The 23966-nt window shown below is 40.3% G+C and overlaps 1 protein-coding gene across 1 annotated transcript in view; it reads right to left on the bottom strand.

The window, feature by feature from the left end:
- LOC134646561 (thyrotropin-releasing hormone-degrading ectoenzyme-like) overlaps positions 1-23966 on the bottom strand; it is a 233778-nt gene that overhangs the window by 186155 nt on the left and 23657 nt on the right. The window contains exon 3 of the mRNA XM_063500358.1: positions 7793-8069. Coding sequence (XP_063356428.1) covers positions 7793-8069 — 277 coding nt within the window. The remainder of the gene's footprint in view (positions 1-7792; positions 8070-23966) is intronic.

Here is a 23966-nt window from a genome sequence, read left to right as displayed (position 1 = left end):
CCTTCAATCATCTCTCAGTTGTTTTATAATAAAGTTTTCTGACAGAGTGCAGATAATCTATTTTGGCTGCACAGAGTCTACAGACCCTAACAGAGCTTGCTAGCCTTGGCTAATAACTTAGCATTCCACTCTCAACCAAATACATTTATCACTCCAAAATACACAAATAAAACATCACACACATCCAGTTTACCCTGATTGCTCCAATACTTCATTGTTACAGAAAGCATGTACAGGCCTTTAGTGGAAAGCTGAGTATGTTCTAACGAGACATGATTGCCCCGTGATATGACAGCCACACTGAAGCATACGACTGAGTGTTGGGGGAAAATACTGTAGCTAACAAACTGGAGTCTGGTTACTCTGGTAAATATGTTGCGTTCTAGTGTGATCTGTGGCTTTTGCGTTTTTTGCTTATTAGAGTTTTTAGTTTGCTTTTCATTCTTAACCTTGATCTTTAGTTTTGATTACTATTGTAGGCTGTTATTTCTATTATTGATTTCAGAGTAGAATGATTAGAGTCACCATTCTGTTTTCAGTTCGCTCTGGTATCTATTTGTCTATCCTCCTTAGTGTTCTCTCTTAGATGTTTTCCAGTGTAGTTACTTCCCGTTTTATTTTTGTAAATCCCAGTCTCCTGTGTTATTCATTTGATATTACTTCCTTTGTATCATTTAGCTTCAGGTGTTCCTCATTCACCACCTGTTTCCTCTTCACTTCATTGCCATCAATGTGTCTGTGTGTGTACATAGTCCCAGTTTCCATCCGACCTTTGTCAGCATGTCTGTTATCCTGTCCTTGTGTGTTCCCTGGTTCACTGAGTTTTGTTTACTTTTGCCTTATGGACTTTTGAACGATGTCTCACATAATCACAATTTCACATTTTAGATGTTATGGTAATTTTTAATTCAAAATACTATTTTTCCCCAGAAAAGAGGGGTTCAGACCTTCTTCTCTTGCATATAATTTCTACTAATAGTTGATAAATAAAATGTTGGGGCAGACTCCGGAGGGTGGCAATCAAAATTTTTGGCAGCCAAAGCAATGCATGGAGAGTCGGGTTGCTGCACATAAGAACTGTGCACACTGTTCATTTTTATTAAATATGATGGTGTTAAGTTACAGGTTTAGCTTTTTATATTTGTTTGTTTTTGTAGAAATAGTGTTATAATGTATTATCACTGTCATTTAATGCAATAGTGAAAATAACAATAAGAAATACTAAATTCTTGAAAGTAAAAGCCTAGTTATTTCTGATTTGCATAGCTGTGCACTGCTGACTGGACTGCACAATCTCTCCACCTGGATGAGTGGAGTTTTGGAACAGTTTGGCCTCCCGTACAATTTTAGGGGTTGGTGAAAGGGCTTTCATTAGGTACACCCCTAGCCAAAGGCTCTACTTCTGAACGATTACTGTGATTGTTGGTGAGGGTCCACTTGCTCTTGTTCCATTAGACTGAGGGTGCCTGGAGGCGGAGTCTTCTCATTTATCATATCTAGCATTCATTGCAACAAACTCCAGGAGCTCAGCCAGCAGGGCCACATCATGAACATTTGCTACGATAAAGACCTCCTGAAGGTAACTCCAAGAAGTCCATGGGATACGTGCACAGCCTTTGTTTTCCTTTATCTGCTTCTGATGAATATGAAATAATGGATCTGTATTTAGTGCTTTTGGTGAGCAAAAAAGGAAAGGGCAAAAATAAAGATTAATTTATTCATTACAAAGACTAAGACAAGCCTGACTGATTCTCCCTAACATCACTCCACACACAAAACACACTCTTATACACACACAGTGTTGGAGGCTGGTGATGGTTATAAATGACCCAGATAGGATTTGTCATTAAAACAGCATTTCACCAAAATTCTCTTGCAGTAACAAGATGATACAGGCGGAGCGTGTGTGTGTGTGTCTGTGTGTGCGTATGAGAGAGAGAGAGAGAGAGAGAGAGAGAGTGTGTGTGTGTGTGTGTGTGTGTGTGTGTGTGTGAGTGAGAGAGAGAGAGAGAGAGAGAGAGAGAGAGAGAGAGAGAGAGAGAGTTGGAGTGCTGTCCTTGAGTTTCTGGCAGGCGAGATGGATGAGCTGTAATTACACTGATAGAGTGATGATCGGAGGAGAGGAAAAGGAAGGAGGATGAGAAACAAGGTCGTGCATGTATTTGTCCTTGCATAAGAACATGGACGTGTGCATGTGCATATTTCTGTTTTAAATGTTATGGCTGTTAAAGGATGATGGGATAACAGGCAAATCCAGATTTGACTTTCAAAGCAGAAACAGGATAGACATGATAAACACTAAAGCCCAGAAACCAAACTGCAAAAGTAGCTGGAGACACAGACCTGTGGGTGGACTCTCTCTAGGCTCAGCCACAACATTTGGCTACAGTCACTGGTCTTGTTCTTGGTTCCAACACTGGCTCAAATCTGGCTCAAGTTTTTATAACTCAGGATGATTTTTTTAAAGCACACCTTGGAATGTGCTTAGCTTACTTGGATGTGGATTGAATCATAAATGTAGAAATGCACAGTCAGATTTTGATCCACCATGCAATACAGCATGAAAATGATCCCAAACACACTGACAATGCCTGATATGAGAACATGCAATTAACCCTTCTCCACTAGCAGGTCCTCAGCTCAACTCGACTTGACTCAGTTTTTAGGGATTACTAGGCTGTAGTATCTGGTACCAGGTACTTTTTTAGTACCTACTCGCCCGGGGGCTCCAAACAATCTGAGACAAAAATGTGACATCAACAGACTGCATGCCACCAACTGGACAGTCAGTGGGGATCACTCGATGAGTCAGGAGAATGACACCTTCAGAAAAATCAAAACTGAATCCTGGCAAAGAGAGAAATCGCTGCACAGAAACCAACACTGTGGTCCAGTAATGAGGTGCTGCCACGTACCATTGGTTTGGCAGCAGGTATACATTGTTGTGTTATTTATGTTGCATACAAATAATCTCACAGGACTTTGGGCCACACAGCTATATTGAGGTGGTTGAGTGGAGTCAACCCAAGTAGGTGCTTGTGGAAAAGTCACAAATGTAACACTATCAGTCATGGATTGGCCTCCCCAGAGCATGGACTTTAACATTACTGAAGCAGTGTGTGATCATCTTGACAGGCAGTGGAGCAAAAGGATGAAAAAACAGAAGCGCTTTGAATGTCCTTTAAGAATCCTGGAGAAATATTCCCGAAGACTACTTAAAGAAATTTGAAGAAGTCTACCTAAGAGAGTTCAGGCTGTGCTGAGGAATAAAGGTGGGTATACCAAATTTTGGCTCTCTTTTGCCTTTCCACATATGTTTACACATGTTACATGAAGGGTGACTTTTGCACAGTACTGTACATGGTCCTAATATATTTTCAGGTAAAACAAAAAAAAAGTAATAGTCTGTATGAGCCACACATGAATAATAAATTACGTTGCATTGAAGCCTTAAAGGAGTTTTCTAATGGCAACATAGTTCACAAATAAGAGGACTACAAAACCTTCTGCTCTATGATTTCCTGCACAAATATTTGCCTTTTGTTGAAAATCGACATTGCGGGAAAGTGGGATTGATGTTGGAGAAGCTCAGGGAGTCCATGTACCCACATTTGGCAGTCACAGATTGTTCACATGTGTCTCAGATTTGGTCCACTGGCCTCCTAATACATCGAGCTATATTGACACAACTCCAATGAGGAATAAGAATGTAATAAAACCATGTCGACCTGTAAGGAAGCAAGCTAATTATCTGTTATCTCAAGACACCAAAATGGTATCTGAAGTTCACATCTTAATTACCATGTCATCCCCAGATAAATGTTTCAATCCGACTTAATTACATCATATTCGGATATTAAACTGTTGTCTCTATATTTAGACTTTAGAGTAAATGATTTTAACTCAGCAGTCCTGATACAGCGATTTAACCACAGCATTAGCTTGAGATATTAAGCATTGTTGTCTTGCGACAGCATGTTTAAAGTGTCATTTTATCAACATGACAAAGTGTGTTAGCGTCAACCATGATGGCATTATTGCCTCATTATATCAAGGTAAGAAGGAGCTTGTGTACTTTGTTGCTGAAAGAAGTACTCTAGTTATTTAGCACTGTGGCTCTAGAGATGAAAACGCATCACAGCAACATCAGCAGAGCAAGACCCAGCAACAAAACTAGGTCTTTTTGCTATTATACATTTATTTATAGATGATTACTATTAGTTTTTCCAAATAAATTTACATACACTACCAGTCATGTAAAGTCCTGACAGACCTGCTGAAGAGTTTTTCCTCATTTTTAACCAATTTCTGCATTGTGGATCAATACTGAAGTGAATAAAATATGGAAAAAAATATAGAAATATCTTCAAAGGACAAACATGTTAACAACTGAAAATTGGTTTGAAATTGTAGGTTTCTTATTTGGTTTAGAAAAGCTCTGCACACTCCTCAGTCTCTCAGCCAGCTCCATGAGATTCTCTCCTGGAGTTTCTCCAACAGTCTTGAAGAGACTCCAACACATGCTGAGCTCTTGGCAGAGGAGTGTCTAAAGCAGTGGAACCTCCCCCCTTCAAGTATAATTGCCCCCTGGGGTCCTCCCAAAGCTACTGGGCTGCAGTATTGTCAGCCTGTCAGCCCAATACTACTGGATGAGAACATGGAAAGCAAGAAAATCTTGAAAGTAACTACTGCATTTACTCAAGTGCCGCACTGTAGTACAGTTACATTAAATCACCATGGAGTCAGGGTAGCTTGGGATGAGTCATATTTCAAAATAATCCACCACAACTTTCTCCTGATTGCCTGCTCCTCTGTAAACAGAAGATTTGAATCGCAGGTCAATGAAGCACACCAGAGATGTCCACATAAGAATTATTCTTTCTATGACATCACACTCAACTAAAAGTTGAAAAACCTGTGACAAAGTTATTACTAATTCTTATATAACTCTGGCCAAGGTTAATATGACAATTCACTATTTTAAATTAGCAGTACTAATGCTAATCTTATACTTTGTACTCCTTAGACATGCTTGACATGTTCGATAACTGGTATTGCAAATAATTTAAAATAATAATATTTGATACAAATCTAACATTTTGGGATATAATATATATTGAGATAACTGGGAGTAGTACAAAAAGTAATAAAACGAGCTCCAGCTTTGAAACAGAAGCAGCTTACTCATTCATGAATCAACGACTGATGCAATAATAACATTGAGTATTGCTGCTTTTCTTCAGTACAGGATCTAAATGCCTCTTCCGCTGTTATGCTGTGCTGCCATGTTACCTGTAGCGGGACAGAGGAGAGTGCAGCGTTCCTTAAGCCAATTTTCAATGCTGTCTTTATTTCTGATTGAATTTTTCTGATTTCCCACAGGCCATCCGTGACTGGTTCTTGATCCCCTGTAAGCCACCGTTTAAAAAGCAAACAAACCTGGAATCGCCCCTGCTTGTTGGCTGCTTTTCCTTCACTTTGCCATCCAACTCGTCCCAAACCATGACATCTGGATTAAGACTGAGTGACTGTGGAGGCCAGATCAGCTGCAGCAGTACTCTAACTCACTGCAGGTTTTCATTATGTACGTTTGAAAAGTACTTGACCTTTGTGTGTTAAAGCAATGATGGACTGTTTTGGTTGTTTTTTTTAATGAATTGAGCTATTGTCATTGTATAGAAATGTCCTAATCTTTAAATTCCACAAATTTTGATAAGGATATATTGCTAACTATAACCCACTCCATGTGTGGATAATTATGGTTACAATAATGTCAATAGCACCTAAAAAAGCCAAAAACTGTCTGCTTACTACATACTTGCATATCTGTTGGTTCACAGCTCCTGTGTCTTCAATCTAAGACATTTAGTATTTGAGCAATAATCTCTAAACAAACTTAAAATTTGGAATAAAAATGAGGCAGAGGAGACGATAATGCATCAGGTGCTGTCATTGTTAAAGATGGAGATTTACTGCCAGCTACACTGCCTGATATAGCAGACCACAAAGGACTCACTTTATGGCACCTTCATGATATGTAGACCTAAGATAAAGCAACAATACTTTAAACTACAACATCTGGTCAAGTCCTAGATACGTTTCGCATGAAAAAATGGCAGAGATTGAGCTTAAAGCAAACAGCACCAGCTAATGTCACAATCATTTACTTTCAGCTTGACCCCAGACTACACCATCCACATTCAGTCTATGACATGAAGCAGATTGACGGAGTTGGTGCTGGTCAACATGAATAAAGGCGACTCCATGTTTATGGAAGTTAAAATGTTTAAACATGTTTAAACATGAGAGACACATTTGGCCTAAGTTGGTACTGGTTATTGAATATGATAGCAGCCGCAATTTTTTGGTTTATAAAAATTTTATCCCAAGACTTGGTGACTGGAGAACAAAGAATAAACCAGTTTTAACTGACATTTTCACTGTTTTTCAGAACAGGATCCGAATGTGAGATCTATGTGAGTGCAGCTAAACAGATGCTCAGACAAAAGACAAACTGGATATGTTCATCACTGTACACAAGCTAACAGTGGAAATACCAAGGTAACAAGACACAGCTGAAACTAATTAAGACAAAACCAAATAAAGTCAAACCAGTGAAAATGCACAAGATAAAAAAGATACACACAAAATGGGAATCACAAAACACAAATAAAGACTTGATAACAAGATACAACGGGATACTGGAGAGGCAAGAAAAAAATATTAAAACATTGGAAATGAAATATTGATAAACCCCAAGTCTTCATAGCATAAAACTCCCAACAAAGTAATAAAAAAAAAAAACCTAAACCAAAGAATATAAACCAAACCTCACAATGACAGAACCACAGGCCATTTCCACTTTTCCACTTTGACTTTTTCCAAATGATAGGCTCAGGTAGGGTAGGGTTACCACCAAAAATTCTATAATCTCACAGATATCTTCATAACCACATTTAGATAGCAGTTTATTTATTTGCATGAGCATGATTATGATACATATTGGCACTAACATCACTGGTAAACTGCCTTAATTATGTTGAATTCAAAAGTGATATTATGTTCTCCTCCTTTTCTCTGGGTACACTGAAATATAAAACCCGTACTCCCAAATCAGGACTTCATTATGCCAATTACTGTCTGAAGAAAACGGTTGCGCTCATATTTAGTGTTTTAACTCCAGAGATTAGGATTCAATGATATGAAACTTAGTCTGGAGATGAACGGGGGGCTAAAATGTGACATTATGTTGAGAGAACAGGCTGCTGCGTTTCATGTTTTATACACACAGGTTTCATCATAAGAGTTTTTCCTCTCAGCCTCAAGACAAACACAAGTCCCAGAAGAAAACAGAGCAGCAATGACAGAAGAAGAGAAGAAAAGGGCTGCCACCGAATCAACAGCATTTGGTATTTGGTACATAATGAGACCATTAAGTCAAGATCACAGCAGAAATGTTTTAAAAAATGCATTAGAGCACCACAAAAGCTTAATTTCCACGCTCTGTGAAAAGAGATAATTAAATTTGGATCATGAGATTGTTATTTTGCCTCCATGAATTTAGTCTCGTGTCTATTTATTGTGTTTATTAGACGTGTTTACCTTTAGATGCGCTCATTTGTGCTTCTGCTCTCTTCGTTCAATTTTTTACGCCTGTAGCTGTGAGTCTGTGAGTTGTGTTACAAACCTCGTGCTTTCTGAAAATAAGCCATCACTAGAAGAGATATAACTTCCTCAACAGGCTAATACAGCATCAACAGCAGTCAGTGTTTATTTGTGTGTTGGGACTGACCGTCACGCCGCTGTCCGTCTGCGTCTCTCTGTAGGTGAAGTTGCAAACAGCCCAGGCCAAGTAGTACGTGGACATGCGGGGCGTCCGGGCAAAGTGATTGGTCAACCAGCCGTCCTCATCCGACAGCGAGCTGCTCTCCACCGGCATGTTGGACAGCGAGGTGTACTGTGGGTCGTGGCGGAGGGTGAGGGAGAATGTGGCCTTGTAGACAGGTTCATCAAAGCAGGGGAAGGCCTTCCGGGCATGGATAGGACTGAACTGAGTTACTGCCAAGTAGCTATGAAAAGAAAAAGGAATAAAAGGATTATTACCAGAAAAAAAAAAAATTTGTAAAGATTATAGAAGATGACTTCACCAGTGAACCACTTTCATTTGGGAAATGCCAAACATGTATGAGTTCCATATAAAGAGCTAAATGTGAAGGTAATACAACCCTTAACAGGTCACTGGCAACGTAGCTGATGTTTAGAGGTAAATAAACTTAAAGAATGAGATATCAGCAGTTATGAATGCCAGTAAAAATGAAAGAAAACACCTCAATATCGACAAGTAAATGGAAGTGCTTTATACAGCACCGGAAAGCACTTTACAAAGCTCACACACATCCATACAACTCTTTTGTTCTGCACATGCAGGACTAACAGATCCCAGTAACTGAGGGATGCATCTTTTTGTTTTAGTGGGTTTCAATATCCTCCCCAAGCATGCTTTGGCTTGCAGACTAGAGGAATAAAGTCAAGATGAGTGGCAGCTCGAACTACCAACCTTTAAATTAGAGTATGACATGTTGAAAACTACGGCTAAAATAACAAGACTGTGACTGTGAGCCTGTACCACACCGGAGACAAACCACAGCTTCCTGAGGCCTCTCACCTCATAATCCACAGACCAATGTCTCATTGTTGTAACTATGTCACTACTGGTGCTGTTTCTGTTGGTGTTGCAGACTGTCACAGAGAAGAGAGATGTCCGAAGACACAAATACTTTTTTCTGTTATGAATTAAAGGCAATTTTGAAAATAAGGAAAACTGTCCTCTATTGTGTGGTGTGATGTTTTCCCAACGCTCCTTCCTCTCTCTTATAAACTTCACTGATTTCTCCTTTCCTGTTCAAACCAAACTGTCAACCAACCGACATTCAGTTTACATATCAAGTCTTCGCCATTGGCTTGAGTGCTGTTGGCATTTTGGAGGACTGCACAGTCGGAGTGCAGTCCTCCAAGTCCAGTAATCTTAAGAAGCAGAGGTGGTTGTTGTTGCTTTGACTTCACCTGCTTTCAAAGTTAAGAGAAAAAAGATCTGAAGGGAAAATTAATTGCTAGACCAATGCATTCAAGTTGCAGTCTTTATTAAGAAATGTATCATAAAATAGGAAAGATGGGCATGACGACAGTTCTAAAGCACATGCAAATCGTGTACAGCCACATATCAGTGAACGGACCACACGCCTTTTGGCATGTGGTCATGTGGTTCAAAGCCCATCATATACATGTGTTATGATGATCCCGATAAAGGCCACAAGCCAAAAGTAGGCATAATAATTTTACGTCTTATTGTGAGACTAGTATTCTCTAAATCGTGGAACAATGTAGGCTTTAAACATTATTTTATGAGCCCAGTCATAGGAATGGTGTACGGAGGACCAACATAAGACCACAAAAAATGAGCAATTCATTAGGCTAATAGCAAAAGACCCAAAAGATGAAGTCAAAAAGTATGCCGAAATTTAAAATAAAAGACAAATAACAAGAATATAACATGGGAGTGCAAAGAGAGATGCACAACAGATTATTTCAGAATCAGAAGACTTTATTTATCCCCAAGGGGCAATTAAGATACAACAGAGCTGCATGACGTTGAAGATAAGGACAGGGCATAAACAAGCAATAAGAGTGAGATAATAAATACACAGAATATACAGTACATACACAGTTTTAAAATTACACAGTTTAAAATTAAAGAGACTGAATTTGACAAAAACAGGAGAAAAAAACACAAGGAAACTAACAGAGTAAAAAGAAATGAGAAGATGCCATTAATGGCCAATTTATGCTTCAGCGGAAAATCTACGTTGACATAACCATGCCATCACCTTCCACGCTGATTAGTCATTGCTGGCGGCTTCAACCCGACGTGCAGATACATTTCTTAGGAGGGGAAGGTCACATTAAATGGAAGGTTACAACATTGGGTTAAGAGGGGTTTCCAGTGGCGTACGTTAAAACATAGTTATTCCCAAGTTATGCTTCAGTGGGAAAGCTGAGACATTAAAACTATACAGAGGTGGGGGAAGACAGGAGGGAGAAGAAACCTGAAGCCCAACAAAACTCATGGCTTAGGGTCCTCCAGTGTGGGGTGGGACTAGATTTAACTGCTGGCCACGCCAAGCAGGAAAACCCCTGAGTATACTTAACTGAAGCAAAGTCCTGCCGTTTTAGTGCTTATGAATTCAACTCTCCATTTTATAGTAACGTGCTGTTATGCCTTTAGTCTTGCTTTAAATTAGAGGAACTCATGAGTGCATTCACCAAGACTAGGTCCAGAAAATTTGCAGTCTAATTAGGTTGAAGCACAGTCCCTTTATGTTGCCACGAGTCTTTTTTACTTTTATTCCATTCTTCTCTTTTTCTCAAAGTCCTCTCGTCCTCCTCTTGATCCTATTTTTCTCCCTCCTTTCACCACATTTTAATCTCTTGTTCCTCTTTCATTCGATCTAACTGTTTAACTCTTTCTCCATCCATGCTGGGGTGTGTGCATCCATATATGTAATACCTGAGTGAATCACAGCAGGCTGCTGTCATCATCATCATCGCAGGAGAAAATGTGTTTTTTAAAGCAGCCGGTGAGGAAAAATGGTTGCTTGTTGTTCCACTACAGCTGCTCGTAATTTGGTTGAACACTGCCAGGGTTCGACTTCTCTCTGTGTTCAGGTCGACTATAATTTACATTGCCTCTAAATACCTGGATCCATTTCAGACCAAAGCTAGCTGTTCAGCCAGTGTTCAGATCACTCCTCTTTATGACAGTTTTTCCCTGTAATTTTGGTGCATTGTTTCAAACCAAAGGCTCAGTTTTTATAACAAATTACACAAAAAACTCAACTTTATTTCAATGTGCATTGTGAACAACTCTGTGTTGGACCAAAACTGCCAGTAATAAAAAAAGGAAATAAATTATATCAAAAAAGGCTATTGAAAGTATTATTATTATTATTATTATTATTGTTGTTAATAATAATAATAATAATAATAATAATAATAATAATAATAATAATAATAGGGCTTTTTGTTTTGGTTCTTTTAGGTTTAGGCATCAGTTAATGAAAATTGCACAGTGTCACAAATTGCTAAAAAAAATTTAAAAAAAAGGACCAAAAAAATAATTTATCAATGCCTAAATTAAATTCAGATTTGAAGAAATCAATTGGAAGACTACATCATTTAAATTATAAATATTGATAAACACATAAATCCATACCTAAATTCAGATATCATTTTATGTTTTGTTGGATGTAATGAAGAATATTTTTGTTTCAGTCCTCCAAAGTTGTCTTCTTTTGCTCCTAAACCTTTGCTTTACTGTTGAAACGCCTCAAAGTCTTGAAGATGACTCCCACATGCAGTCAAACAGCTGAGCTACAACAAACCAGATATTTTTCTCTACAGCTTCATCTGCATCCAGAGAACTGGAATATTCTCTCTGGACATCTTGTACAACATGAACAGTCATGTTGTCAGAGGTAAAGTCCACAGCCTGAATGAGAGTGACTCACAGAGGAGTATAAATACATTTTACACAAAGCAAAAAAAAAAAAAAAAAATAGGACTGCTGCACTGTAGTCTGATGAAACCTCGCGTAGCTGCTTTTCTTTTTTTGCCTCAGGGCAAAAGCATGAAGCCAACCTGCTGTGTCTCCTTACATGTAACATAGTCAAACTTGTTGTAAAACCCAACAGAAACCAATTTCTCTTCACTGGGAACAAGATTGAAAATACTGGGACTTCCAAATGCTTCACAGCTGCTGTTAGGCGTTTCGACAACCTTAGTGTTGAAACCTGGCTTTGAGTTTCTCTCTCAGCTCTCCGTTTCCAGCCTTACAAAGGCTGCTCTTTATTGGGGATAATATGAGAACAGATACTGTGGGAGTGAAATGCTGAGATTCTACAAACTTATCACTGTATGTCCCGATGATGCTGTGACTTGTTTGATCGCATATAATAAACAGTAAAACGCCCATAATAATAGCAAATAGCAAAGGTGAAAAACTAGACTAAGCAGTGATGTTTTGGATGGTTAGTGAAGTTAAGATTGTTAACTTACTTTATTGATGTTTTTGCCCCCCTGAGCATGGTTACTACATGGCTGCTCATTTAAAAGGTCATGGTTCAGACAAGACAAGAAAAGAAAAGTACACATTGAGGGCATAGACTGTAAAAGATGGGCATGACCACCGTGACATTAGCCATGGATGTTTAAATCAGTTCAGTTCTGGTGTAATCGGCTGGTGGTTAGAGAAACAGGACAAAGAAGTTAGACAGAGATTGAGGAGTCTATCAGAGCCTCACGTGGACATTAGAGGAACTGCGTCAATCAAACATGAATCGGCGAGGAAAAGACCTAAGAAGTGCCCGTATGCTGTCAGATGCCATAAAAAAAGCACTAAAAGCAACAAAATTTCAACCCAGAGAGCCTCTGAGCTGACACCATCCACACATGAGTATTAGTAATTCACGTGTTGCTGCTTTCTCTGAAGTATTTGCTATAATAATGTGAATTTGATGTTCATATTAAAACTTTAGTTACTCTGAAAGGCGTTAAACTATCGGTGAGCCTGAGGGCCACACGTGCTTTTAAAACCTTTTAGAGTCTGAAACATAAGTTTACTAAACAAACTGACAAATGTGTTTAAAAAATTAAGCACGTGTTATTTCCATAAATGATTTTTAATTTGTATCGTATTTGCTAAGTCGGGCATTTAAAAAAATGTTTTAAAATGTGTTGTGCAACTTATTTTGGTTTTTCTAATGATGAAAAGCTGTACGTATCAAATATGATAGACTAAGGGGTTAAAAACTCGCCTAAAGGTGCACTATGCTTGAATTGTTCTGTATAAAAAAAAAAACCTATACAGAGGCAGAATGACAACTGAATAGCTTTTTAGGATTCATCTCTTTTCAAGAAACAAGGCACACAGCACTGCAGCACATTGAAAGGATGAGAGGTTCAGCCAACGCAGCAGAGGCTTGGACCTGGAGACGTAATATTGAAGGGCTGTACGTCATCACTACAGAGGATGTGCAGATAATTCATTCATTTCACTGCATTCAGTCGCTGAAACTGCAGTTCAGGCTCAAATGCTCAGGTTGTGTCTGAAAGCGTATGTACACCATCACATTAAACATATAACCAATGCAAGGGTATCACAGTATATCACACTCTGGTGGATTATTTGCCTGTCAGGAGTTTACAGAATATTAAACAAATATTTTAATCTCACCATCAAAGAAGTCTAAGGAGCTTGGAAAGAAAAGCGTCTGGACTTCTTAAAGTTGCTTGAAGACGTTTCACCTCTCATCCGAGAAGCTTCTTCAGTTCTAAGGTCAAATGGCCGAGAGTCCCAGATTTAAACCCAGTGGGAGTATCCCCCCAAAGAGGGACAAAGGACCCCCTGGTGATCCTCTAATCACATGAGCCAAGGTGTGTCTTCACACCTTGGCTCATGTGATTAGAGGAAGACACACCTTGGCTCATGTGATTAGAGGAAGACACACCTTGGCTCATGTGATTAGAGGAAGACACACCTTGGCTCATGTGATTAGAGGAAGACACACCTTGGCTCATGTGATTAGAGGAAGACACACCTTGGCTCATGTGATTAGAGGATCACCAGGGGGTCCTTTGTCCCTCTTTGGGGGGATACTCCCACTGGGTTTAAATCTGGGACTCTCAGCCATTTGACCTTAGAACTGAAGAAGCTTCTCGGATGAGAGGTGAAACGTCTTCAAGCAACTTTAAGAAGTCCAGACGCTTTTCTTTCCAAGCTCCTTAGACTACGATGACCTGGATGACTGAGAACCTTCACAGACACACCATCAAAGAAGTAAAAACTGAGCCTGACATTCCTGTTTTTTAGGTTCAACAATAAGTAAGGCGAAAGGCGTAAATAAAGTGATTTGGGGCTACTTTCTTTTAACTATTTAGGATTTCCTTTTGCCGAATCATCCTCGTTAATATTCCCACAGAGGAGAAGCGAAGTGCAGTTATTCTTCCAAACTTTGCAGCTAGAATTATGCAGGACTAGGGAGAAACACCAATTAGCCCCCAGTTACAAGTTATCTTCACTTCACCTGCTTCAGTGTGTAAACGAGCTGCCGAGCCCTAACCGTGTGAGAGAGCGAGGACAGGACAGCAAACGTCTCATTTTTAAAGACCAAAAAATGTCCAGACAGCAGACACATCTCCTTCCTTTTAGTTCTTCTCATTTCTTCATTTTCCATCTTTACTTTCTGTCCTTACAGCACAAAAGTTTCTCCAGCTGCTGACAGACAGCTAGCATTAGTCATGATGTCGTTTAGTGACATCATTTGTAAATGCACAATAATTAATAATCTTTGTTCATCGATTGTTGCGTGTCATGCTGGCTGCTCTGTTAAATCAGTTAATTACGGGTTAATATTTTTTGTTAGATAATTAGAACCATGATTTAGATTTTAATGTATATATAGCAATTCTCTCTCCGGTACATTTTTTAAAATCTGTTTTTATTTACCAGCAGACAATCCTCCTGTCAACCAGTGATGACAGGGGGAACCAGTATTCTTATACACAAAGTCTGGATTGACTCTCTATTCCAAAACGTCCAAGTCCCATGAGTAGTGATCCTATGAGTATTACCCAGCAGGCAATGCAGAGCTTGAAAGGAGTTAAAGAGTGAAGGGACATGATCAGTCCCAGTCTACCTCATACTTGTAGTTTCCTGTTTTGAATGAACTGGTGTTCATGCAGCACTTTTTAAAAATGTTTCAGTGCTTTCATTCTGCGCCCTTCATGTACACATTCACATTTTGATGGATGCATTGGGGGCAACCTGTTGCCCATGGACACGTAGAGAGGGGGAGCACTGACCTTTCGATTAGTAGACGACCTGTACCACTACCGGCTAACTTACTGCTAGGTTACTTTGTCTAACTGCGAGGCGGGATCCTCTGCAATCTACAGCGCTATCGATTGGAACTGCTGAATAAAATGCCTGGAGAGAACAAAACATACATAAATGTGTATTTGTGCAAGCACATACACAGATGTAAATGTAGGAGGCTCACTCACGTGATAATGATGACACTAGTTGTCTTTTTTTCTGCAGCAGCTGACTGATACTTCGACAGCATCAGTTCAGGCAGGCCACAAAGTTAATCTTAGAAGAAATTCCAGCCAATGAGCTGATGTCAGCGCCAGCCCATGACCACTGGCTCAGCAGGTACCTTTTTGCGTTTCCACTCCCTCAAGCTGCTCTGCAAGCTGCTTTGAAACCCACCTCAACCCCAGCTTCACTTCCATGCAGTGTATCTGTTCTCACTGATCCCTCCTCTTGCTGCTGCTGCTGCTCTCCCTGCCTCCTGCTTTCCTGTGTGCTCATGGCCTCCGAGCCACCGAATATAAATAAGTGCAATTGAAAATAATCTCTCTGTGATGTGTAAAAGTGCCTAAACACAAAGACACAAAATAATCTCTACCAGCTGCCAAATCTTTAGCGTTTAACGATACAAATCATAGCTTTCCCTTTTAACCCCAATTTGCTCCATTTGCCTCCAAAAATAAAATTATGTCATTAAGCGTGGTTGGTTAAGCAGAATTGCAGTGGCTTTAAATTACCCGTGAAGAGACCCTTAATTTAATTCATCATATTCGAATTTGCCCTGAACTTATCTCCTCCCTGGCTCTGATTTCAAAGCTTCAACACACCGAACTCACGCCTTGGAATAAATCCATACAGAATATGTGATGGTGTCATATGAAGCTGGATTTTGTTTTAGTCTTTGAACCTTTCAAACCTATCAAGGGAGAAATTTAAGGTGGAATCAGGGTTCAGGGGGTTAAAGGATAATCCTCTGAAGTCGGAGCCGACAGGTCGGCCGCCTGCAGGGAGAAGTTTTCACGGGGAGCCATTTTTACTTCGACTTTTTTCAAGTTTTTGAAACAGCATCCGTGGAGAGATAATCCACAATAAACACGGGCAAACTTTCTGTTTCCTCTCGATTTCTTTCAGCCGAGCTGAATGTTTCCATATCTGAGCTTCGTTACGTTTGTCAGTCACCTGACAGACACAGGAATAAGCTAAAACCTGAGGAAATAATCCCTGTGAAAACTTTGTTATCACAATGGCGCATTTTGCTCCCGGAGTTTGTGGAAGGAGAGATGAAAGGAAGGAAACAGGAGGAGGAGAGGATGGGGTGTCTGTGCAATTCAGGTGGAGTAATAAGAAGAAGAGAGGACACAAAAAAATCCAAAATGAAGATGATAAAATGAAATTGTTACTACCAAAAAAAAAATGGGAGGAGGAGAGGGGACAAAGATGAGGGCTGGAGCAGAGTGTAAGGAAGGAAGAAAATGCAGAAAGCAAAAGGCATACAGGAGACAACAGAGGTAGGACCAAGATGAGAAACAGCTGTAACAAAGCAGTTTGGATGCTGATTGAAAGAAAACAAGAGGGGGCAGACGATGAGAAGTAGACACTTGGAGTATTAGGGCTGGGAGAGGAGAAGGAGAAGGAAAAGATGGTAAGCAGAAGAAGTGGAAAAGAAAAGTGGAAACAGGAGGTGAGGAGAAAATGGAAGAAAAGAACCTGACACAAGCTATGGAGACATGATGACCGAGGGGAGTGGACGAAGGGAGGGAGGAGGTGACGAAAGGGAGACAGAGAGAGAGAAACCGGGAATAATAAACAGAGGGTGAGCGAGGCCGACTGGAAGAAAGAGAGCGAGAGAATAATGGAGAAAGCCTGAGAGGGACGAGATAAAGAGAGTATCTATTAGAGAGGAGGATGAGTCTGTAGCGTGCACACACACACACACACACACACACACACACACACACACACAAACTCCTTCTTTAAAACTCAATGAAGCACCGATATTAACACACACACGCACACATACACAACACTAACGTGACACCCAGCAGGTTGCCAACAGTCACTGCTGCCAAAGTAACGCTTGTTGTAACAGTAATCCTGATTGACAAGCAGGCCTATACCGTTGCCCTGGACAACGACAACAGATAAACAAACACACACACACACAGTCATGCATTAATGCATGTGACAATGCTTCGCCTCCAGAAACGCAGCAGAGATGGAAATGACATCATTTCCTGCTGTAATGCTTGCCATTATATTGTCTGGGGACACCACCGAAGAAGAGAGCAGGTGTGTGAATGACACATCGAACACACGCACACACATAGAGGAGAGACAGAAGCACACACCTCATTTAGATTCACAGATGTGAGTGAAGGGGAAACTGTTGAGTCAGGTGCTTTTCACAGTGAGTGTGTTTCATTTCTATATCCATCCCTCACACTCTCCATCACACACAAACACACACCCACACTCACCAAACTGGACACAGTGATCTCTTTAACCAATGTCTCAAATTGCAATTCCCCACCTTCATATTGAAAGGACTGCTGTGTATGTGTGTGTGTGTGTGTGTATTGTTGCTGCTATACTTTTACACAGGAAGCTGCCGAAGAGGCTGATTCATCATCTTCGGTGTAAAATATGCGACTGATGGGTGAGACAGTGTGGCTGGGTGGAGGCGGAGAGGGTGGGGGCGGGGCTTAGTTTGTCAGATTTCAGTTCTCCAAGTGTATTTAGGTAACAAGAAAGTAGGAGGCAAGGATGTACAAGAAAAAAGGAGATTAAGATAAAAATGATAATTAAAAGGATGACGATAAGGATATCATCATCTGGCTTTCTGCTCCTCTCAGTCGTACTCGGGCTGTGAGCCACTGGAGGTACATGAAAGCATTTTATAAAGTCATGGAGAAATTCAGCAAGAGTATAAAACCAAAGTACATCCTTCTCTCAGCAATAGATGATTTTGAGTTCTCGGTGAGTTCTCCAATGCAGGAATCTGATTGGTTGTGTTATGAGGCATGCGGCTGTGCAGTAACGACAGATCACAATCCGATTTCAGTCAGGAACCCTAAAGTCAGAGGAACGTTATTTCCACATGCTATCATATATCTGGTGGTCTGGATCTACTCTGGGAGCTCCCATGACCTTCCACTTGCAGGTGTGCTCCTATATGCCTTCACTAAGTTGGCATAAGCTCCAGCACTGAACAGAACAGCCACTGTATCAGTGCCACACAGGAAAACTGATTGTGAGGCACAGAAGGAGGAGCTGGTGTGAAGGTGAAAAAGTGTTCACAACTCTGTGCAAGAGTCTTGAGCAACAGATCCCCAGGCTTTCTGAAGGTCTTAAAAGTTTTTCTTTGGACATGGACTTAACACAACACACTGCCCACACGTCGACAATCTACCAAAGAACAAAATTTAAATTGTAGCTTTATCTTTGTTATAACAAACCTGTCACAAAACACAGTTTGTTTCCATTTCTTTAGTTGAAAATATGAAAAATGTCAAAGAGGCTCTGCCATGGTTTGGGGCCACATTTAAGTCAGTGGTGCGTGAGATCTTGTTAAAACTGATAGAATTATGAGCACACAAAAGTACCATCAGATTTTGATCCAACCTGGAAAGTATGTCATTGGTAATGACTTCAAAACACAGTAAACACAACACAAAGGAATACTAACAGTCATGGACTGGCCTCCCCAGAGCCAAACTCAAACAGCAGAATGGAACATTAGTTTGCTCACCTCAAGAAAACCAGCTCTGCAGCTGTGGATGGAGGAAGATAATGCTTGTTAGGTAAAGTGTGATCACCTGTGTGATCAGCTGTGTGTGATTACCTGCCTCAAGAGTGTCACACAATCCTCAAAGGAGAGAAGGTGATGATCAGCTCTCAACTACTGCCATACATGTAATTGAGAATAAAAAGAACAAAGGAGTGTCCTGCGTCCAGAGCATTTTCAAGTTTGGGCAGGAGCTGAATAGACCATGTTAAACCTGACAAAAAAAATGGGCATTACTACAGTTATTATAATTGTTATTATTATTGTTGTTGTTGAAGCAGACAAAGAAACTGACACAGCAAACAGAACAAAAGGCAGGGATATCCAAAGAAGAGCTTTGAATGTGCTCCAAGAAGCCCGGCAAACTATTTCTGAAGACTATTTAAAGAAAGCCACCTCAGAAAGTTCAGACTGTGCTGAATAATATCAGTGGTTGTACAAAATATTGATTTTCAAGCTCATTACAAATGTACAAACTGTTTTTGCCTCGTATACTACATTTTTAAATATGGTTGACAGAACAATTTGATATGATTGGATGTAGTATGACTTGTACAAGTTGTCTGCGTGTGTTTAATGATGAAGAACCTGTTACTTGGCAAATTTTCTGGGTTGATTTTGAGATGAAGGACTTCATTCTTGAATCTACATGAGATCAGAGAAAGTCAACGTGAAGTGAGCGGACCTTGAGTTAACCTTTCCTCAACTTTGATCTGTGTGATTGTAATTACTACCAGTGAGAGCGTCTGAAATGTTCTATAGCAACCAACTATCCGGTCTTTAAGTCTGACGTCACTAGCCGTGTCTGGGCTCAAACTCCGCTGCAGGTCCATAAATCAAACGATCACTGTGGCATCACTGAGAGTTGAAAAACTGTTTAAAGTCTTTCATCTGTAATAAAATGATCAGAGTTCTGCTCTACCAGGTGTAACAATTGAGTTTAACATCCAGGCATCCATGAAAACGGAATTTATGACATTTAACGGAGTTAGAAATTAGCAGGAAGTTAGCTCGCTAGCTTCCATCTAAATACAATATAGCATGTCCTGACAGAGGGATTTTGGAAACAAATTCAAACGTACAGCTCTGCTATCACTTCCAACATAAATGAAGACAGAAAACTAAACAGCAGTGACGTTTGTAGGGTTACTGAAGTTTGGCTAGCTGGTATATAACGATGTGCTACGTGACCGCTAGCGACACAGCTATGTGAGCATAATATAAACACGCTAACTTTTTTCCACTCGATAAAAGTTAATGTGAGGATTCTCGGTGGTCAGGAACAAATGTAATCGCATGGCAGGATGCTGTAAATGGACCAAACTTCAGCCAGGAGAACAACTGAGATAATCCATCCACAATACGAGGTTAGTCATTAATACACTGCTGCACGGACTGGGCTGTAGTTACATCGTAAGGTTTTAAAAATTAAACTTCAAAATGATTAGCGGTAATAAAAGCCGAGGGAGGCCAACAGTGATCACTGACTGTTTTTAGGAGCTTTTTGAGATTAAATAGAAGAAAATACAAAACATTAAACATGTTAACAACACAAAAGCCATATTAAACGCATACTACTTTAGGCCCGGAAGCAGGATTCGTCACGTCATCACTTAAAGACCGGATTAGCTACAAATCGATGCATGATGCAGGAATGTGGACAGACCTCCCTCTCCTTGGCCACTTCTTCTTCCAGGGCAACAGTCTTATTGCAGTTTATGAAATAGTGAGGACATTTAATCTATTTAATGTGTTCCTGGAATTTCCCCCTTCCACCATTTGCATGAACACAATTTTTCCATCAGACCATTTTCATGTCTACTGATTCATGTCCATGTACACAAAGTGAATATTTTCCACTTTTAGAGGGCCAGAAGTCTGCATTTGGAAGCAGAGGAGTGGGTGGTATCATGAATGATTTCACCACTCACACCAGAGACCATGGTTTGACTGCCAGACTTGACACATTTTTTTTCCATATTCTATTTTTTTGTACATGAGCTTTGTCATGAATATTTCACATTTTGCTATGAGACTGGGGTCTCCTAGGGAATACTGAGGTCTTCTCAAGCCATTCCAAGAGGCATAATCTCCAGTGTGTTGTGAGTCTGCAGCTGCTCCTATATAGACAAGTCTGATAAACCTTCCATACAAGGTGCCCAAAAGGCATCCTAATCTGATGTCCAAACTTACTCCTTTGATGGAGAGGAGTAGCAGCTCCACTCTGAACTCGTCCTGAATGGCTAAGCTGATCACTGTAAGGTTGAGCTTAAAACCTTTTTTAAGCAAGCTAATTTCTGCCACTTGTATCCAGAGTTTCTGACTATGAATAAAGTAGAATAACCAAGCAGTCAAAAGCTCAAATAATTGTTGTAGTTAAGTCTAGGACCCCGATTGTACTTGTAGGCAGGCTACAAACTTCAAGCAACTGTTCACCAAAAGGAATAATTACTCATGAAAGAATAGAATAATGCATTTGAACACAGAAATAGTCCTTGTTCTCATCCTTATACACTGGGAACAAGGATCATGGAAAGAGGCAAACAGGATGACGTGACAGAAAGTTTCCAAGTCTTTACGTGGGGGAAAAAAAAGTCAACACCACAGAAGAATCTATAATGGTTACACAAATCAGGAAAATGAGCATTAGAATCTGACAGGAGACAGGATTATATATACACACTGTGAGCCAATGAGACACAGGAGGGAGCAAAGCACAGCTTAAAAAGACAACAGCAGGTGAAGCCAGTAAGGTGGGTCAGATAATGAGAGAGGAAGGAAAAGAACAGGAAGCAAAAGTAGAAATGGGACCACAACCAGATAAAACAGGAATCCAAAACTCAACATAACAAAAAACCTTGGCCGTGGAAGGCATCCCTGCCACCAAATCAGGCTGTAAATTACACAGGTGTCTAACCAGATTTGACCTTTGATATATAAATGTCACTACTCCCTCATTTTATCCTATTCCAGTAAAACTTAATCACAATGTGAATATGAAATCTTGAGTTATTGCCAAAAACATCTTTTGCAAGCTCACAGGGACCTTGACCTTTTACTACGAAATGCTAATCAGTTCATTGTTGAATTTAAGTGAATGTTTATGCCAAATTATATATTAGCAAATATCCCTCAAGGCATTGCTGATATATTGCTTTCATATAAGAATTAGATGCAGGATGGTCAGTGAGCTTGACCTTCGTTGCATAGGCTTAAAAAGTAACTCATGCAAAAATGAATTATGTCCAGATCAAGCTCTGTGCAAGCATGGGAAGGCAGAAGCAATTTTACAAAAGATAACATGAAGAAGTTGACCCCATGTTAATGTTTGCTCACTTCTACTCAAAAAGAGCAATTTGGATATTTTTGTAAACTTCAGACAGGAATTTTTCATCCTTCCTTCCTAAGAATTTTATAAGTTTTATCTTGGGTGCCTTAAAAAAGAGGTACTTATGATTTAAAGCTTCCGTCTGCCGTTCAGACAGCCCAACTCACCACAGACCACTTGGCTTCATGGAATCCCCATGGATATCGTTTCTGATCGGGGTCCTCAATTCACTTCCAGCATGTGGAAGGAGTTCTGTTCTTCGCTTGGAGCCCAGGTTAGTCTCTCCTCTGGGTTTCATCTTCAGACTAATGAGCATACCGAGAGAATGAACCAACCCTCTGATGTGCAGTATCATCCAAGACATCCACCTGGAGCAGTCAACTGGCCTGGGCTGAATACGCTTACAATTCACCCACTTCATCTGCAACTGGTCTCTCACCTTTTGAATCATCTTTGGGGTATCAGCCCCCTCTGTTCCTATATGTTGAAGGTGAGTGCTCAGTTTCTTAAGTGCAGAACCAGCCTTCGCTGGTGTTGTTGGCTTTCAGAATCAGAATCAGAATACTTTAATAATCCTTAAGGAAATTATATGAGGAGGGATGCAGGCGGCAACCTAAGAACCTCACTATCGTCCAGGCTGAAAGGTTTGGCTTTCTACAAAAAAATGTTCCTTTACATCTGAATCTGGCAAATTCTCTCCAAACTTTGTTGTAACGAGGGGTGGGAATTTAACGCGTTAATTGCAATTACTTAATTTGAAAAAAAAAATAACGCGTTTCAGAAAGAAATAACGCATTTAATCGCACTTTGCATTCCAAGCAAAGGGGAACTTTTGTCAATGCACGATTTCCTGGTATACCAATTACATCGATGCAAACATCAGAGCTACAAAGATTCAGAAGGAATCGCGTTGCTAGGACAGATCAAATTTTTTTCTTTCAGAAGACTACTTGACGGAAGCCTTGATAAAAGCAGTGTTTTGTGCAAACTGTGCAAAAAGGAGTTTGCATGACACCGAAGCACTTCAACCTTGCGGTACCATCTAAATGCAGCAACATGTTGCAGCGAGCACAGAAACTGTGGGAGCTGTTAGCGCTCGCAGTACGAGTACCAACAAAAGGTGTTGGCAGCCCAAACTTATTGAAATGACTGGCTTCAGGAGTCAACATCGGACAAAGTTACAAATTCTCTCGGAAAATGGATTGCTCTGGACTGTTGCAGGAACAGTGTAAAGATGCCACCACAGACAAAGAGCCTCCTCCTCTCTTCATTGTCTTCAGACTCTGATTCAGATGAGGAAGCCCTGTGTAACAGGGCCCTGAGTTTGTACAGAGCAAAATCCACCATCAGCGAGACAGACCGCCCACTGCAGTGGTGGTCCAGCCGAGCAGGGACCCACCTACAGCTGTCTGTCCTGGCCCACAAGTATTTGATTAGTCCTGCCAGTTCTCACTTGCAGGTCACATAGTAACAAAAAAGAGAGCTGCCTTGAGCTCTGAAAATGTGAACATCTTTCCCTAAATAAACTGGGTTTTTCAGTACACGTGACACTGCTTTCCCAAAAATCAGTCACATATATATTTTTGTTACATCGATATTCCAAACTGGAGTTGTCATCGGGGAAGACAGGATATATCCTGAAGAGTTTTCCAGTCATTCACAGGCCACATAAAGAGAGATAATCATTCACACTTTCACACCTTACCTATATGTATTTAGACTTCCTAAGGAACCCAGAGTACCCTGAGAATCCGGAAAGAATCTGTCATAAACAGGCACAGGGAGAACTCCACACTGTCTGCATTTGGGTTCTCTAGTTACACAAAACCTTTTAAAAAAGGGAGTAGATATTAACCTAACCCAATCCCAACCTTTAACCCTAGCTCTGTTGCTGGTTGGGGGATGGTGGGGTAACAGCTGAGTACACT

Source organism: Pelmatolapia mariae, linkage group LG17, assembly GCF_036321145.2.
Source record: "Pelmatolapia mariae isolate MD_Pm_ZW linkage group LG17, Pm_UMD_F_2, whole genome shotgun sequence".
Classification (NCBI taxonomy): domain Eukaryota; kingdom Metazoa; phylum Chordata; class Actinopteri; order Cichliformes; family Cichlidae; genus Pelmatolapia; species Pelmatolapia mariae.
Note: the sequence above shows the minus strand (reverse complement) of the source record. Positions and strands in the feature narration are given on the sequence as shown.